Source organism: Podarcis bocagei (genome assembly GCF_964188305.1).
Source record: "Podarcis bocagei genome assembly, chromosome: 13".
Taxonomy (NCBI): Eukaryota; Metazoa; Chordata; class Lepidosauria; order Squamata; family Lacertidae; genus Podarcis; species Podarcis bocagei.
In genome coordinates this window covers 46769072-46787682 of record NC_138138.1, presented here as the reverse complement: position 1 = coordinate 46787682, position 18611 = coordinate 46769072, and the positions used below count along the sequence as shown (strand labels likewise).

Sequence of the window (18611 nt, the reverse complement as noted above, 5' to 3'; positions counted from 1 at the left end):
TGTCACACCTCGCCACGTAGTCTGCGACCTCCCCTCTCATTCCAGGCCACCAGAAATCCCTGGCTACTAATTCCACCGTCTTCTCCTTGCCAAAGTGCCCGGCCGTGGGCGCGTCGTGCAGCTGCTGCAGCACCTTGGCTCGAAGTTCGTCTCCCGGCACGTAGATGGCCCCTTTACGGATGAGCAATCCATCTCTTAGCTGGAAACCGTCGGCCGCTGCCTTGCCCCTTTGCACCTCTGCCATCTTTGCTTGTGCGAAGGAGTCCCCCTGCAACGCTCGTCGCACCGCCTCTAGGTCCACGGTCGCCGCGGCGCACGCCCACACTGTCGGTGCGAAGATGTGCATGGCGGCCGCTGGTGTTGCGTCCTCCAGATACTGTGGCTTACGGGAGAGAGCGTCTGCCATGATGTTGGTGTCCCCCGGGACATACTCTATTCGGAAGTCGAAGTTCGCAAAGAACTCAGCCCAACGTATCTGCCTTTGGTTCAGGAACTGTGCCGTGCGCCAGTGCTCTAGATTCTTGTGGTCCGTGCAAACCTGCACCGTGTGCTTGGCGCCGATCAGAAAGTGCCTCCACGCCTTGAACGCTGCGTGAATGGCCAGCAACTCCCTGTCCCATATGGTGTAGTTCTGCTCGGACTTGCTGAGCTTCCTGGAGTAAAACGCTCCCGGTCGCCACACCCCCTGCGGGTCTTTCTGCAGCAGGACCGCCCCCACGGCTCTGTCCGAAGCGTCTGTCTCCACCCTCATCGGCTTGCAGGGGTTGACATGAAGCAGCTGCTCTTCCGACGCGAAGAGACGCTTGAGTGCCTGAAAGGACTGCTCCGCCTGCTCTGTCCAAATGAACTTCTTTTTCTTGGAGCTAAGCGTGTCAGTGATGGCCGCCGTCTGCATCGCGAAGCCCTTGATAAACTTGCGATAGAAGTTCGCAAAGCCGACAAACCGTTGGACCTCCTTCCGGTTGCGCGGGCTCTTCCAATCCAACACCGCTCGAACCTTGGCGCTGTCCATGGCGAGCCCCTTGTCAGACAGCTTGTAGCCCAGAAAATCCACCTCCGGCACGTCAAATTGGCACTTCTCCAGCTTGGCGTAGAGCCTATGTTGCTTTAGCCTGCTCAGCACTTCCTTGACGTGTTTGTCATGCTCCTGCTGCGACTCCGAAAAGATCAGGATGTCATCTAAGAAACAGACGCACGTCTTGTAGAGAAGTCCCGCCAACACGTGATGCATAAATGCTTGAAAAACGTGGGAGCCATTTTGCAATCCAAAAGGCATAACTCTATATTCGTAGGTCCCCAGTGGCGTGAACATGGCTGTCTTCCACTCATCACCCTCCCGCATGCGAATGAGGTTGTACGCCCCCCGCAGGTCCAACTTGGTGAACACTCTGCCCTTCCGTACCTTTGCGAGGAGGTCGTCAATTCGGGGCATGGGGAAGTCCGATGGCCTAGTCACACTGTTCAAAATCCTGTAATCCACTACGAGTCTCTTTTGGGGCGTGTCCCGCTTCTTAACAAAGAATACGGGACTGCCCCCCACTGCCTTGGACTCCCGGATGAAGCCGCGCTGCAAATTATGATCAATGAACTCCTTGAGTTCTTGCAGTTCGTCCTCTGACATGGAATACAGTCTCCCTTTAGGCAGCGCCGCCCCCGGCAGCAGGTCAATTTTGCAGTCATATGGTCTGTGAGGGGGTAGCCTGTCTGCCTCCTTCTCGCAGAAAACTTCCAAAAATTCAGCGTACTTGTGGGGAATCGCTTGCAGCGTGCCTAGCAGCAGTTGTGACTCCTCTTCCTCTCCTTCCTGCCTGGGCACGATGCAGTGTTCAGCACAAAAGGAAGAGCCGAAGGTCAGCTGCCTCTGGTACCAAGCCATCGTTGGGCTGTGCTTGTCCAGCCAACTCATGCCCAATACAACGGGCGTGTCAGATAGTTGAGTGACGTTGAAGCTGATGATTTCTCTGTGATTCCCAAGTCGCATCACCATTGGTGGCGTCTGCTTCACCACTTGCCCCCCGAGCAGCTCCCTGCCATCCACCGTGACAACCTGCAGGGGCAGTGTGGCCGGCAGCAACTGCACAGCGTGCCTGTCGACAAAGTCCTGCCCTATAAAGTCCGCATTGCTGCCTGAGTCAATGGTGATTGGCACGTCTATGGTGATTCCATTGGGCAGCTGGAGAGATGCTGTGAGCCTCACTACTGGTTTGGGCGGGAGGGGGTTCACGGGCTGTAAAATCTCTGGGGACTGCGTCACTAACACGTCTGGCTGGGCCCCAGTGCCTCTTCCTCCAGCCAGACTGCGTCGTTTCCCTGCTGTGGTCCTCCTTGCTGCGTTGCTGCAGTCACCATTGCTGAGGCTGCAGTGAGCTTGTGGGGCCTCTGGGGACACTCTTTTGCCATATGCCCTGGTTCCTCACAGACGTAACACTTCCTGTTCCCTCTAGGAGGCTTCGCTTTCACTGCTGCCGGTGCTAGGGCTCTGGTTGCTGACTGAGCCCTAGCACCTCCAACCTCCATAGGTTCGGCTCCTCCTCCTGGCGGAGGCGTGGATTGCGCCCGCGCTGCTTCTCTGGGAAAGAAGGAGGGGCCCCCGGCTGGTTCGCGCCCTCCACGCCCTTCGTCCTTGCTCCACGGACGTCCTTCCAGCCTCACCCCCACTGCCAGTGCCCTCTGAACGACCTCCTGGGTGGTTCGGGGTCTCTCCCCCCTCGCGATCTCATCTTTAATCGAGTTGTGCAGCCCTTCCCAAAAGAGGTCTCTTACAGGAGCCGAATCTCTGTCCCATTCCAGGGCACTGACCAAGGCGAAAAAGCGGGCATGATACTGCCTGACGCTGGCCCTCCCTTGTCTCAGCCCATGCACCTCCTTCCGTGCAAGATCCACGTCAATACTTGATAAAAAGCACCCATCCATCGCTTTAATAAAGGCATCCGCATTCTGGAGCGCCGGATCCTTATCTCTCCATAAATTACGTAGACATGCTTTCGCATCCCCATGCAGATGGGACATGATGAACCCCACTCTCTCTTGTTCATCTCTAAAGTCTTTATGCAGCAGTTGCAGTGCGCACAGTACGTCGGCTCTAAAGTTGGGATACTGTTGCAGGTTCCCATCGAAGTGAGAGACCAGCCCGCCTGCCCGTCTCGCCAACCCAATTCCCTCCTGCCGGGGTGTCTGCTTTGTCAGCACGTCTAACCTGACCTGGAGATCCCTGCAGGCGGCAGCTGCCTCCTCCTCTCTCTTCCTGGATGCGAGAACCTCGGCGTTCAGTTGTGCCACTGCTTTTCTGAGGTCCTCTATCTGCTGCTCAGCCGTCATGTCGTCTGCCGTTCGTGAGCTCGCTAGTAGGCACCTGTTTCTCTCCCCTCCTCGAGGCTGTAGATGCCCACAATGGTGAGACGGAGCTTACTGTCAGAGCTGCTTGAAGATCCTAGCTCACAGAGGATCACGCTAGCCAGCGATCATTGAGTAAAAGTCTTTATTGAATTACAGTTTCCATTCTCACGCTGCTGCGCGCAAACTCTACGTCTAGTAGCTAGATCGGCGAAGCTCCGTCTGAGTCTCCGCCCCGTGTGCACCAACTTAATATCCTAGCCTTGCTCCACCTTTTCCGCCTGACTGTCCTCCTCTGGGTCCCTCTACCCCCCGGGGCTTCTTCCTTCCGGGATTCTTCTGACGCTGACCCGGACCCTCCTGCCTCCTTGCGCCGGGCTTTAGGACCTGGTTCCCTTTCGGGGCTGCTTACTGCGCCGCCTTCCTCTGCATTTGAACTTGGCGCGCGCGCCCAACCTTCCACCTTCCTCTTAACCGTTTCTTCGCTCCCCGATGGAGGTGTGGCCACTCCTGACTCATGCCCTCCCTCCTGTGGTGAGCTGCCCGCGCTTCCCCCCTGGCTCCCTTCCTCTTCCCTGCTTCCTGGCGGTGACGCTGGTCCCGATTTCCAGCTGCTCCCCCCTGAGTCCCTTCTGGCTCTATCTTCCTGGGGTGCCCTCCTTGCCCTGGCCACTGGTGCTCCTTTCTGTGAATCCTCTGATTCACTGGAAAGACTAGGAGATCTCGGGTCGTCGTCATCACTCATCTTTTCTTCTGCCTCCTCCCCTTCGCTCTCTGTTTCCTCCCTTGCCCGTGCCTCTGCTCCTAAACCCCTGACAACACTGTTGCCATATTATGAAAGACTTAATGATTTTGTTTCTGTGCATTTTTTCATTTCACCTTGACTCTCTTGTGTAAGGCGAGGAACAAATGGAACAAACCATGAGAGCGCTTCCAGCCTGCAAGAACAGGAAGTGGGGATGTAGCTCAGTGGGAGAGCGCATGCTTTGCATGTATGAGGTCCTGGGTTCGATCCCCAGCATCTCCAGTTTTGCCGAATCTCTGCCTGGGAAATGCTGGATGGAGTGTGAGGCTTGATCTCTGCTTACCTATAAGATACTGGAGGTCACCTGTTGGTCTCTTTCCATGACTGAGACTGGTGTTCACACCTTTCCCCTCTCCCCTTTTCCAACCAGATATCACTTTGAGGACATAGCTGGTGCTTCTGCCAGCGCTGAGATTTTGAGCCAGGAAACGTTTGCTCCCCATCTCCTAGCTCTGGAAGGCTGCAGCAGCGCCTGGGGCCTCACCGCCCGCCAGCTGGTGGCCAAGTTTGATGAGGAGGTGGGTATCAGGGCTGCCTGAATAGAACTTATCAGGAACTTTGATTCTATCAGTATAGGCATAAATAGAGACAGGGGTTTCCCACCCCAATTCAGGCATAAATTACCCTAGCAGTGTTGCCTGGTTATCAGTTGGGAATTTTTCTCCCAAGGATTGCTCAGGTTTTCTCCACGGTCTGCTCAGGGGGGGGGCAGAGGGGTTGCTTATTTATTTATAAAAATATATCCTCCTTCGTCATCAGGGGAGGGGGGAAACCAAACTGGCTTACAGCAAGAGCATTTATATACAATATAATAAATAAAAAACATGCAACAAGTTAAAATTAAATGCCTGCTGAATTTTTTTCTATGCCATCCAACTTACATAGGCAATCAAGAAACATAGTTCATCAACTATGTTTTTAAATTGTCTACATAAATTTGATGGCATAGAAAAATTTCCAGCAGGCATTCAGTGGTTAAAACAGAAGGTGTCTGCTTAGAATTCTTTCTGGAAGAGGGACTCCAAACTTCGTTTCCTCCTCTTTCCCCTTTTTCTTTTCACTAGAGGTAGGAAAGTGAACTTGTGGCCTTCCAGACACTGCAAGACCCCCATCCCTGATCACTTGCCACACTGCCTATGGCTGATGGGAGTCCAAACAGCAGCTGGAAGGCCACAGGTTCCCTGCCCCTCAGCCAGAGCCTAGGTAGCTCAGTTGGTAGAGCATCAGACTTTTAATCTGAGGGTCCAGGGTTCAAGTCCATGCTTGGGCGTTACCCATTTTTGTGGCTGAGTTCAATCCCCAGCACAGCCAGAGAAGGCTAGGATTTGGAAGGACCAGTTTTTAAAAGCCGGGAGAGAGTGCCTTCTCTTTTCAACATTCCTCTTCCAATTCTACCTGCAGTTTGTTACGGTACAGGGAATTGTAGCTCTGTGATGGGTAAACTACGTTTCTCATGGTGGTTTTTTTTTTACACTCTCATGAGTGTAGTGAGTAGTGTCTTTGCATTTGGAGGGGGGGGGGAGGATGCTAGGTGATCAGAAAATAGAAGGCCAAGAAAACAGTTCCCAAGGGCTTTGATGACTCCCTTTTCGCTTACAGGCCAAGAACGAGGTGACTCTACATTTGGTCTTGCTGCGCCTGCCCCAGTACGGGACAGACCTGCTTCTCACCTTCAACAACCCCACCTATATCCAGTGAGTATACTTGAAGAATTGTTTGCAGACTGAGGATCACATTCGCTTCTCCGTCTTCTTCACCCAGGCAAGCAAGGATGCATTGACCAGCCGGGCAGAAATATTCGAGGAGGGTGTGACTGGGGAAGAGTCTCAAGAGCCAGAAAGAGAGGCTGGGAGGGCAACATTTGGCTCTAAGCAGGGCTGAAGTTCCCCATTCCTGCTTTAAAACAGATACAGTAAGAGCTCTGCTAGGTAGGCTCCTGGTCATAGCTGTCAACCGTCCCTTATTTGGCAGGAAAGTCCCTTATCCCAGCCCTGTGTCCCGCTGATGTCCCTTATTGATGCTGTCCCTTAAATTTCCCGGGTTTCAAAGGAAGCAGCTCCTCTCCCTCCCTCCCTGCCGGCGAGGGAGGAGGGAGGAGGCTCCAACTGTGTTGCTTGGCTGCGTTGCTCACCCAATAAGGAGTCTAAGAACAACTGGGGGTGGAGCTTGCATGCCTTGTGCCGATCAAATTGGTCACGTTGCCTGGGGACTCGCCTTTGCTCAGTGCTTCCCAGCGGAGAGGTGACGGTGGTTTCCCTTGCTGCATCCCCTTTGCCGGGTTGCTGCGCTGTGGGAACCACCGCTTGAGGCTTCGTTTGGCTGCTGGCTGGGCGTTCTGCCTTTGGCTCGGAGGGGCTCAGAAGTTGAACATACCTGTGCTTGGAAAATCCCTTATTTTGGCTGCTGATCCCTTATTTTCAAGGCTGCTGGTCCCTTATTTTCAAATCTGTAAGTTGACAGCTATGCTCCTGGTGCAGGGCTTTTTAACATCTTAAAGGAAAGGTGCCAGTCCTCATGGAGGAATTCTGCGCATTGCTTCTTGAACGCACGGGCACAGCAGAAAGGCACTTTGCAGAGGTGGTGGTAAAGAGGCAGAGGCTGGCTGCGTGTGTGTGTGTGAGAGAGAGAGAGAGAGAGAGAGAATTTTGAGTACTCCTACAGTAACACAGCCCCTTCCCTTTTTCCCTCCGGTGCCAGTCCTCTAAGCAGCAGCGCAGCCCCAGGAACAGAGGTTCCAGCTTCTCCTTCTCAGCCTCCGTGGACAGTGGAGCATTTCCACACCTTCGTACGCAGCGTTCGGCTCCTCGACCCCGGCATCTTTGGTTAGGACATCTCCAGGATGCAGCCACTTACCATCTGTTCTGCAATCCCAGAATCGCTTGGGTGAAGACTCTTAAGGAGGCTACTTCTGGTTAAATGTCTGGATCATCCATCTGCTGCTTCGGCTCTCTGGACATGGACTCCGATTGCCCAAAGGACATTTGCATGGCAGAGGGCGGCTTCGTGGCACCTCCACTCCCAGAAGGTGGTTTCAGGTCTCCCCCCTGCCTTTGGACGATATTGGCTTGCTATGCTTCCGTTTGCCTTTGGAAGGGGGTCTATTCCTCTCCGCTCCAACTATGTACCCCACCCAGTTCAGGGAGGGAAGCTGGACTTGTCCTTCCAGGTTGCTGCACCTGTTTGCCAATGTATCAACCACCTTCTCCAACCTGCCTTTTAAATTTCCTGCAACAAGGGTGTTTTGGTGTATCAGTCCGTTAGAACAAAATTCAGAGTCAATTAAAAAATACAAGATGCCTTTTATTTGGACCAACCAATGTTTATAATATAAGCTTTTAGAGTCATACATAGTAAATTCTTGGGTTTGAGGACCAAAAGCAGATGTTTATGAGGCGTTTCTTTTATTTTTCTTTCCTACACATCCTCATCCCCCTGTTGTTGTCGATATTTCAACTAAGATGGTTCTTTCAGACTTCTTCAGGTTATATATTGCCCTGTGCTAGAGTGTCAAGTTGCACAGAGGCATGCTGGGAAAAGGCAGTAACTGACCATCCTTTGAATATATATAAAAAAAGATATACTTCTTAGTCTTGCATTAAAAACCCAGTCATATATATTGCTCAGTGCTAACTGGAAGTCATAGGTCCATTTTTAAGGAATGATGTGTATGGATTGCAAATAAATGTTACTCCAATGATAACTGGAATAAAAACCTTGCCACCTCTTCTTCCTGGGGCTGCAGCTATCAGAGCATGAGTTGAGCTAGATTTACACACCCTGCCTCGCCATTAGCCATGCTTGCTGGGGCTGATGGGAGCTGCAGTTCGGCAACATCTGGCAGGCCAGAGGTTTCCCACACCTGTGGTAAAAGCACTTTTCTTAGCGTTTGTGTGGTTTGTTGCTATACAACGTGGTTTAGTCACAATCGTGATAAAACCCTGGATCTCCTACATCTTTGGACAGCCGTCACTCTCCCCCCTTCTCCTCAGATTTGAGAGGATGGAATCAAAAAGTAACCTGAATTGCCATCTCACGACAATTGAATTTTAATTTTAGCTGAGACTGGGAGTAGTGGAAGGAGAAATATTGCATTCTAGCGCCACCCAGGGGCTGTCCTATTGCAAATGGATTCTCATGGACACAGGAGCCCTATGAGGCCTACCTACTACAATGGTTGCTATGGAAACGCCTTGTGAGGCTCAGCAGGCCTCTTTGTCTAAAACGTGGCCAGCCACAAATCTTTCTTTGATTGCTTCTTGCTTGGGGCTGTTGGGCAGCTGGCCATGGACTTAGCAGACCATAATAAGCAACTGACGGAAGGCTACCTTCACCTTGGTGGGCTGGCCTGGGGAAAGGGGGCTGCTTTGGGTGCAAAAATCCTAAAACACGCTCGCCATCCACTCGCCTCACACAATCGTCTCCTCGGTTGATAAGCTACGGCCGCAAGCTTTGCTATTTGGGGAAGGGTTTTGTGAGCATATATGTATATATATATATTTATATGTATGTATATAAAGCATCTTCCCAAATGTGCAGCCAGCGAAAGAGAGAAAGGTCCAAGCTGGTGAGAACAATCACTGGCAAATTCAGCTGCCCCGTGATGGGTTGCAATGCTCACCATGGCCCCGGAGCCAAGGTCAGAAACATCGCAGGAGGACGACCCTGGCCTTGCAGATGCGAGGGGAGTTCAAGTAGGAAGCCGGCAGCGGCCGCCGCAGCTGACATCATCGCTTCTGCTGTGTCCAGCCACTGTAGGACTGGCGTAGCTGGTCCCAAAAGAGGAGGCTTAGGATGGTGTGAGGACCGATACGGAAATAGGAAGCGCCTAGGCCTTTGTAGATCCCAAAGAAACCTTCCGAACGGATGATTTTGGAGAGGCAGTCAAAAAGGCCCTTGTACATCAGACCCTGCAGCGGAGAGACAGAGAAGAAAATCAAGCTGTGTATTTATTTCCCCCCTTTCTTATAAAACTCGCTGAGGTCTCAATCCAGACTTCAGCTTGCGTTCTCCCACTTTTCCCCGGGGAAACCCAATTTACAGCTGAATTGCAGGAAACATCAATTGGGTTTCTCCCCCACCTCCACCCCCCAAAAAGGATTTTGGGAACTGTAGTTTGTTAAAGTTGCTTGGAATCGTAGCTCTGCGAGGAGTAAACTATAGTTCCTGAGATTCTTTGGGTGAAGCCTTGTGGTTTAAAGGTACGGTTTGGATGTTGCCGTAGTGGCACTTGCAAAGAAACCGTGGGCACCAGGAAACTGATCAAGACACCAACCAGGGATGTTTTTAAAGGCAAAAAAGAGAGTACTGGAGACGGAAGGAATTGATTGTGTATAGATAACAGGCAAATATTGGTAGTTTATAATACCAGAAGGGGGATTTTCAAACAAAAGCAGCTTTGACACTGGATTACCAGAAACTTGTTTATCTAAATTTAGATGGATTTGGTTTACAAATTCAGAAGGGGAGAACTTTCACACTATTTTTGAGAGGCTGGACTTCAGTTTCTGATGAGTGAATGTTTGAATTCCTCAATTGGTTAGCGCTCCATGCTAATGACACCAAAACTCTGAATTTGATCCCTGTATAGGCTGTGATTTCTTTTTAGGAAGGGTTGCAGATCAGTGGTAGAACATCTGCTTTGCAGGCAGAAGGTTTCATGTGGGGGGCTAAGAATGTCCCCAGTCTAAAACCGTGGAAATCAGCAATGACAATACAGTGGTACCTTGGGTTACATACGCTTCAGGTTACAGACTCTGCTAACCCAGAAATAGTGCTTCAGGTTAAGAACTTTGCTTCAGGATGAGAACAGAAATCAGGCTCCGGCAGCACGGCAGCAGCAGGAGGCCTCATTAGCTGAAGTGGTGCTTCAAGTTAAGAACAGTTTCAGGTTAAGTACGGACCTCTGGAACGAATTAAGTACTTAACCTGAGGTACCACTGTATCAGTGATTTGATTCGAGATACAGTCAGCTTCCTAAAAGATGTAACTATATGCACATTCCCCCATAGAGGGATTTACTTCCAAATAAACATGCATAGGATTGGCCTGCAAACTGATTTTCGCTTTCAGTGAAATCCAGTTTTTAAATCTTATTTGTAACCTTATTCTAAAATGTTAATGAAAGCTTCCAACTTCCGGGAATCGACTGGGAAATCTGAGATGGACAGAGAATGAGTGGGGTGAGTTAGCAGTAGATCTGGGGGCAAGGTGGGATCCAGACCAAGTTAGTTGCACTTAGGTCCCATTGAAATCAACGGGACAGGTGACTCATGACACACACTTAAGCCCCACTGATTTCAATGGTGCACAAGTTCAACTAATTTAACCTGGATCCTTCCCATGGTTTCCATCTTCGCCCTTGTCCACCCTGCCGCTAAAACACACCAATAGCTCATGCTTTCTCACCATGTTTCTCCCAAGCCATGCTTACCTCACCTCGGGGTCCTACAGGCTGATTGTAGAGGCGGGTGCTGGCCACATCAAAGGGTGTCATGGCGACAGCCACAGTGACACTGCTCGTCATTCCAGCACTCAATGCCAGCAGCCAACTGTCCTTAGGGAAGATCTGGGGATGGGAGATGGGAAGGATATGGGGTGAGTGATCAAGAAGGAGCAGGTGGAAGGGCCATAGCTCAGAGGCAGAGCTCTTGGCAAGCAGGAGGTCCCAAAATCAATCCCTGGCATCTCCAGCCAGGGCTGAGAAAGTCACTTGTGTGAAACTCTGGTGACCCACTGCTAGTCAGTGTAGACCAGAGGTGAGGAACCCAACAACCAGGCCAGATGTGGCCCACCAGGCCATTTCCACAAAACTGTGCCAACCTGCCATTATATGTGATGGCAGGTAGAGATGTGGGCTGATTGGCTGCTCATGCAGATGGTCCCTCCCTGCAGAATGGAGGATTGAGCTCTCCATACATCTGCTGATGGGCAGATAGTTCAGCCCTGCTTAGCCGCTATCTCCTCCACCGTGTTGGCCAACTCTAGGCAGGTCCACCATGTGTCAATCACTTGACATCATACAATAAGAGCTGTTCAATGGTGGAATAGTCTCCCATGGGAGGTGGTGGACTCTCTTTTTTAATCTTTTAAGCAGAGGTTGGGTGGCCATCTGTGACGGATGCTTTAGTTGAGATACTTGCATTGCAGCGGATTCGACTACATGACCCTCTGAGGGGCACGTCCAACTCTATAACTATATGATTCTATGCTGCCAGATAGGGGACACGGTTGGCGCTGTGGGTTAAACCACGGAGCCTAGGACTTGCTGATCAGAAGGTCGGCAGTTTGAATCCCTGGGACAGGGTGAGCTCCCGTTGCTTGGTCCCTGCTCCTGCCAACCTAGCAGTTCGAAAGCACATCAAAGTGCAAGTAGATAAATAGGTACCGCTCCGGCGGAGCGGCTTAGTCATGCTGTCCAAATGACCCGGAAGCTGTATGCCGGCTCCCTCGGCCAATAAAGCGAGATGAGCACCACAACCCCAGAGTCGGCCACAACTGGACCTAATGGTCAGGGGTCCCTTTACCTTTACCTTTATGCTGCCAGATTATTAGTAGGTGGGTGGCCCACCTACGTAATGGGTGGGATATAAAGATCTGGCCCACCAAGACCAAAAGATTTCCCTTCCCTGGTGTAGACAGTGCTGAGCTACAAGGACCAATGGTCTGACCAATGTGGTCATGAGCTCTAGAAGAATGAATAGTGCAGGAACCGTCAGCTGAATACTTTATGGGTTTGCAGCCCATAAGCTCAGGGATTTAAACTGAGCAGAGAATGAGCATCCTGAGAACCACGTGCTTTTATTTTGAAATGAAACATGCAAACCCTTTTGGACCTGAGCACCAAGTGCAAAGTACCTGGTGGCATCTCAAAAGCAGAGAAAAACTTCCAGTAGATGAGGGAGGAAGAGTTTCAGCATCTTACTCTGCTCCTTGGCACCAGAGCCATTTTTTCTTCCCCACAACAGGTAAAAGTAGAATAAATTTACACAAAGCAATCACACAGATGCACATTTCTTTTGTCTGCATTATCTATTCAGTTTGCAGGGGGAGGTTGGTATAAGATTTGAACCAATGTATTAATTATCTTAAAAATGGGCAGCAGCACACACACAATCCTGGCCTCAGCCGTCCTGAACGCAATAGAGAATCCACTTGCAACCTGCTCTCCTGGCACAAATCAAGCCTGACTCGTAATGCAAATCACAATGCAAACACAATTAAGCCCTCTAGGAAAGGTTAGCAGGTTGACATCATACGTACAACAAAACCACCAAACAAACAAAAACACACACTTGTATGGATAGATTCTGAAATACACTATTTGGGCTTGAATGCTCAGAGGTGTGAGGGTAAAGAGCAATGTCACCATGACTTACTTAGGGCAGTTATGAAGAACCTTTGCCCCTCCAAATGTTGATGAACTACATTTCCCATCAGCCCCAGCAGAAAAACGGCCAATGGTCAGGGATGATGGGAGTTGTAGTTCAGCAACGTCTGGAGCACTCAAAGTTCCTTCACACCTGACTTAGGGAGTTCAAAATAAACCAAAGATGCATACCAACCTAACTTTGTCAGGTGTGGGCTGCTATATTGCAGCTATACGGCAACTAGCATCTATATCCATCAGAGCAGAGTGGATCCCCAAATCCCACCAGCACCATTGCAATCCAAACCCAGGATGCTGTTGCAGTTGCTATGGTAACACACAAAAGCCCAGTCACCTCTACATCTCTGCACCCTCTTTACCTCAAGTCGGCTAAAGAATTCTTTGGAAGAAGAGAAGGTAGCAAGTTGTGTAGAAGAGCCAACCATGACACGAGGTGAAGCTGAGAGGGACCCGCGCCACAGTCCCAGCACGCCGTGCTCTTTGTGGATCATGGCCAGAGCATGGAGCATCCCCTGAGCATGGGAAGAGAGAGAAAACGAGAACCAAACGTCCCCCTGAAATGTCATTGGTCAGTTAGGACTGAAACGTGCAGCCAGTTCGATCGTATAAAGAGCTTGCTACATCAAGCCAACATCCTGTTCTTACAGTGGCCAAGCAGACGCCCTGGGGAATCAGTTGAAGATATTGTGATATATTGTGACAATATAATTGATATTGTGATATATTGTGCAATTAATTGGGCACCCGGTTTAATGGTTCGCAATACAAGGTCTCGTACTGTTGGACTTCAACTCCCATCAGCCCCAGCCAATATGGCCAATGGTTAAGGATGATGGGAACGGCAGTCTAACATCTGGAGTCCCAGAAGCTCCCACCACTGGCCAAGACATTTCCAGCATGGGAATACAGAGACTTACTCTGTTACACTTGTAAGGCTGAAGGAACAGCATCCATTTAAAGCACATGACTTCCCCCCAAAAAAAATCATGGGAACTGTAGTTTAAGGGTGCTAGGAATTGTAGTTCTAAGGGGGTAAACTACACTTCTCAGAAGAAATCATGTCCTTGAAATGTCCCTTAAATGTTTGGCGGGCACACAGTCTAAGTGTAGACATTCCGTCGTTGAGTGTGAAATGCACAGTTTCCCAAACTTGGCCCTCCAGATGTTTTGAGATTACAATTCCCATCATCCCTGCTCACTGGTCCTGCTAGCTAGGGATTATGGGAGCTGTAGGCCAGAAACATCTGGAGGGCCGAGTTTGAAGAAGCCTGCTCTGGTGTAACACAACCCCATCCTGCAATACACATTTTTGCCATTGGGGGCAGCCCGCTGAGAACGAGACACAGGTGGGCAACCTGTGGCCTTTCACATTTTTGAGCACCAAACCCCGTCAGCCCATGTCCATAGAGCAAATGGCCAAGAACTATGGGAGCTGGGAGTCCAGCAACATACAGAGGGCTGCAGGTCCCCTACCCATTTCCACACGATTACCTGAAGCATGTGAATGTGAAAAGAGAACATCACCTTGTCTCTCTGGAACCCAGCCATCCTCTGTGGCCGTTGAGTACACTTCATCAACGGTGTTGCTGGCTGTTCCTGGTAGTGACCCCCACGGGGATCAGGTTGCTGGGCAACCCTGAGGGTTGCCAGGGTAATAAAATCTTTTCATGGGAGATACTGTCCCCTTGGTACAAGCAAGCTGGGAGTTCTTAAAGGGCCAGCATGCCTGGCTAGGCCCCTGAAAACTATCATCAATGCTCTTAAGGAAGGGCCTTAGCTCAGGAGCAGAGCTCTGCATGCAGAAGGTTCCATGTTCAATCCAGGAAAGCCACTGCAAGCCAGTGTAGACAATGCTCAGCTAGATGGACCAGTAGTTGACTCTGGACAATGTAAAAAACTGAGCGAGCCCCACATACCTGGTGCTGGTATTGGTGCCCTACAGCTATCTCAGCAGCGGACTGAGCCTGGATGTGGGTCTTCACCTGCAGTGGAAATGAAAGAAACATCTTGTCACAACATAGGTAAAGGTAAAGGGACCCCTGACTATTAGGTCCAGTCATGGACGACTCTGGGGTTGCGGCACTCATCTCGCTTTATTGGCCGAGGGAGCCGGCGTACAGCTTCGGGTCATGTGGCCAGCATGACTAAGCCACTTCTGGCGAACCAGAGCAGCGCACGGAAATGCAGTTTACCTTCCCGCCGGAGTGGTACCTATTTATCTACTTGCACTTTGACGTGCTTTCGAACTGCTAGGTTGGCAGGAGCAGGGACCGAGCAACGGGAGCTCACCCCGTCGCGGGGATTCGAACCGCTGACCTTCTGATCGGCAAGCCCTAGGCTCTGTGGTTTAACTCACAGCACCACCCACATCCCTGTCACAACATAAGGGGCCTATTAATAAAAATACGGATATGCCTCCCTATAGAGAAATGCCATCTCCGAAAACCAGAAACGACACTTCCGTTCCAGGTCAGGGAAGTGTTTCTCAGGTGGAACTTTGTTCCATGAACCAGGGCATTCAAACGCCTACATTCAAGGCTGTCCAATATTTCCAAGTATAGGAAAACAGAGTGCGTTACTTAACACTTACACAAACGCACACAAAGGCTGTCCTGTAGCATCTTGCTGTTGGCCAGTGTTGGCAGGGAGGAGGATGCAGGAATGGATGGACCACAATGACAAGATGTCCAGAAAGTCAACATCTGACACTGTGTGACAGATAATGACAGTGTTTTGATCTCAGGGACTTTAAGACCCAGTTGGTTGTAAATGAAAGAAAAATAACAGCTGTGTGTGTCTGTCCCTCTCTGTGTTTTAAATGCTGAGGACTAGTGTGGTGTATGTAGCATTTAAAGGAGGATCTTTTCAGCCTAGGCACCACATCCCCTCTTGGCCAAATCCCCAACAGCTAGCAGCAGTGGGTGCTGTCAGATGGATAAAAAGGGAGTAATTGGAAAGTCATTTTTGACAAGACTGTCAATGAACTTAAATTGGCCTTAAGACCAGTGAGACAAATCAAGACGTACGTTTTGAAGGGAAACTGGGACTTTACCTAGGAATGATTGCGTCGACAGAAAACCACAGAAGAACTTCAAGTTGGAACTCAGTGATAAATATATATACCGTATTTTTTGCTCTATAAGACTCACTTTTTCCCTCCTAAAAAGTAAGGGGAAATGTGTGTGCGTCTTATGGAGTGAATGCAGGCTGCACAGCTATCCCAGAAGCCCGAACAGCAAAAGGGATTGCTGCTTTTGCTGCGCAGCGATCCGTCTTGTTGTTCTGGCTTCTGAGATTCAGAATTTTTTTTTCTTGTTTTCCTCCTCCAAAAACTAGGTGCGTCTTATTGTCTGGTGCATCTTATAGAGCAGAAAATACGGTATATATACATGCCATACCAGCAACAGAGGCTGCTGGTCCATTAGAGGAAATCGGGCACTGTGCCACCAGCCCCACTGGCCTATTATTCCTTACAACCAGCCCAAGGCTTCCTCCTGAGTCTCAGTGTTGCTTTTGTGAGACTCAGCAAAGAGCAGATGGGGAGAAAACTAGAATCAGTGGGCTCTGTTTGCCACTGGTTGTGGTGGTGAACCTACTACTGGTCTCCCTGCCTTGTACCCTACCAGTCTCCATTGCGCATCAGGACAGACACATGCAAAGTTTCATGCATCACCCAGTTCTACACAGCGCACAAACCTGACTTTCTTGCCACTCAAGATTGCAGAATTCCGGAATTGGGACGACGGAATTCCACCCACCCAGAGGCGTAGGAAGGTCTGGTGGTACCCAGCACAGAAAATTTCTTGTCACCCTCCCCCCCCCCAATGATTTTTTTTTTTTTGCCTGCAAAAACGGTTTTACATTATTTTATATTTTCTTACAAAGGAATGTGAATTCTGGGCCTCTGATAACAAGTAGGCGACTGTGGACAATACTTAAATTTACAGGATGGATTGTGTTTTGGCTTGTGTTATTTTATTTATATTTATTGTTTATTTACTTAATAAAATTTATTTTTAAAAACCTGCAAAGTGGTTTATCAAAACAAAAACCAAAAAAACACCACAGCAGTAAAATCAAGAAAAATTAACAATCCTACTTTAAAACAAAAGCTAAATTATTAAGATCAAAATTACTTCAACTTCCTAAGCATCTAGGAATGCTTGCCTAAAGAAGAATGCTTTTAGCAAGTGCCCGAAAAGAGTCTAGCAAAGGCACGTGCTTTGTTGCAATAGGCGGGGAGTTCCAAAGTGCAGGTGCTGTCACAGTAAACAATGCAGTACAGACATTATGTATATATCTTGACCCTGCTCCACTGAACTGAAATTTCAGCCTTCACGACATAGGAAAACGGCCAAATAAACAGCTGTTTTGTGGAGGAGGGTCAAGATATTAACTGATAAGCATGAAATTTCATATATAGCTATATAATCCCTAGTGGAGTAAGATAAGACCTTTGGAGCAGGCATTTTCATAAAAAGTTTTTTTATGAACCTCCCTAGTAGGGCAGCAATTGTTCCTTGATAATTTGTCACCCCCCTCCATGATGGTACCTGGGGTGAACCACCCCCCGCCCTCCTACGCTCCTGCACCCACCTACCCAACGGCTTGCAACCCCCCTCTCCATCCATCCCTGTACTGATTCCCCACGCTTTGTGACCCACCATATAGATGGGGCTGCTCACGGTGGCGCTGACCACCCCAGACAATGCCCCAGCCACAGTGGTGCGCAGCAGGCTGATGCTCCCGTCGGAGGCGTGAATGTAGCCCGCCGTGTCGGCGATCCCGTAGAGGCCCAAGCGGAGTCCGTTAAAGCCAAACTGGTAAAACAAGGCAGGCAAGAGGCCTCGCTGGAGAGCTGACAGGCCGTCCACCCGTCCAATGGTGTAGAAGGCATGGAAGACGTTCCGGTAATGGCGGGTGTAGGTCCCCGGAGCACGGAGCTCTCCTTGCAGCTGCATGCGGGTCTTTACCACCTCCAGCGGGTTGGTAAACAGGCAAGCCCCACAGGCTGCCACCCCACTGAGGAGGAAGTCCATTGTTGGGGAGCCAAGGGAGAAAGAAATATGGTTGGGGTGGGTGAGGGGAAGGCAGGCGATGTGGGTTTTCTATGGAAGAAGACCAGGTGTTATAAGGAGCTGGGGAGAGGGGGACAAGGGACCTGGATGGATTAGGGGGATATACCCCCCCAAAAAAAAAACACTGGACCTTGGTTATAGGTCTCCAGAAGGCCAAAACAGCACTAGTGCTGGCATTAGCAGATAAGAAATGGAGGGAAACAGATGCTGTGAAGGATGGAGTAGATACATTTATGGAAGGGTCAGCTTTGAGAAAGGAGGAAACAGGCAATCTAAAAGGTCCCAGAAACTTTCAGGCGCTAAGGGTTCAGAAGGGGTGGGAGGCAGCGGGGTGACTGGCGATTTTAGATTTTCCTTTTTTCTAGGTTGGGGGCCAGGTGGGGGAAAATGATATTCAAGGAACTGGGGAATTAAGGGCTGGAGGAAACAGGTACTGGTCTGAGAGGTGCTAATTTGAAAGGGGTCCAAATAGGGGCATAATTTGGGTTTGGCGAGGCTAGCAGGGGGAAATGTTATTTTCAAAGCAGCTGATCGGTGGCTAACGGATCTCTGGCTATTTGGGATCCAGTCTCTGGGGAGGATTCTGCTGCACAGGGGGTTCTATTTTGCGGGGTGGGGGTTAAAAGAGAATATAGTGATGGATGGAGAAAAAGGAGCAGGACTTCTGCACCAGTAATGGGAGCCGGGATGGAGGACTGCAGAAAAGACAGGGGTGGTGTTGGGGAGCAACCTTCCAGGGAAATCACAACATTAAGGACAGGGTGGGGGCATTGGGTGAGAAATCTGGGGAAATTCGGGGTGGGGTCCGCTGTCAGATGGGAAGCGGGATCCCCGGTTCCTCACGTGGCCAGTGCGCAAAGGCGGCGCTCCCACCAAACACCTTCGCCCTTCGCCTCCTCCTCTCCATCTGAGCCGGCGCCGGCTTTGCCGGGAGGTAATACCCGCAGCGGCAGGGATGGGCCACGCCCCCAACCGGCGCAGTTGTCCAACGGCCGGCCACTTCCCACGA

At 50.2% G+C, this 18611-nt stretch overlaps 2 protein-coding genes across 4 annotated transcripts in view; one reads left to right on the top strand and one right to left on the bottom strand.

Annotated features, from left to right (window-relative positions):
• RANGRF (RAN guanine nucleotide release factor) overlaps positions 1-7515 on the top strand; it is a 19809-nt gene extending 12294 nt beyond the window's left edge. For both annotated transcript variants that reach the window (XM_081168202.1, XM_081168203.1), the window contains 3 exons: positions 4509-4656; positions 5738-5832; positions 6836-7515. In XM_081168202.1, coding sequence (XP_081024328.1) covers positions 4509-4656; positions 5738-5832; positions 6836-6965 — 373 coding nt within the window. In that variant the 3' untranslated portion in view covers positions 6966-7515. The remainder of the gene's footprint in view (positions 1-4508; positions 4657-5737; positions 5833-6835) is intronic.
• Positions 7418-18611, bottom strand: SLC25A35 (solute carrier family 25 member 35). Of its 2 annotated transcripts, none has more exons than XM_081168155.1 (5): positions 17189-18611; positions 14441-14506; positions 12884-13036; positions 10569-10703; positions 7418-9045 (listed from the first exon to the last, which is right to left on the bottom strand). In XM_081168155.1, exons 1-5 carry the CDS (start codon positions 17561-17563, stop codon positions 8863-8865), a joined length of 912 nt encoding a protein of 303 aa, XP_081024281.1. In that variant the 5' UTR covers positions 17564-18611; the 3' UTR covers positions 7418-8862. The 2 variants fall into 2 exon arrangements, with proteins under 2 accessions (XP_081024281.1, XP_081024282.1); XM_081168156.1 differs by having other exon boundaries at positions 8878-9045; positions 10574-10703.

Coding starts and splice junctions, on each gene's coding strand:
- SLC25A35 (XM_081168155.1), bottom strand. CDS start 17,563: ATGGACTTCCTCCTCAGTGGGGTGGCAGCCTGTGGGGCTTGCCTGTTT. Junction 14,507..17,188: donor TGAGCAGCCCCATCTATATG/GTGGGTCACAAA, acceptor TTTCCACTGCAG/GTGAAGACCCACATCCAGGC. Junction 10,704..12,883: donor AATTCTTTAGCCGACTTGAG/GTAAAGAGGGTG, acceptor TCCCATCCCCAG/ATCTTCCCTAAGGACAGTTG.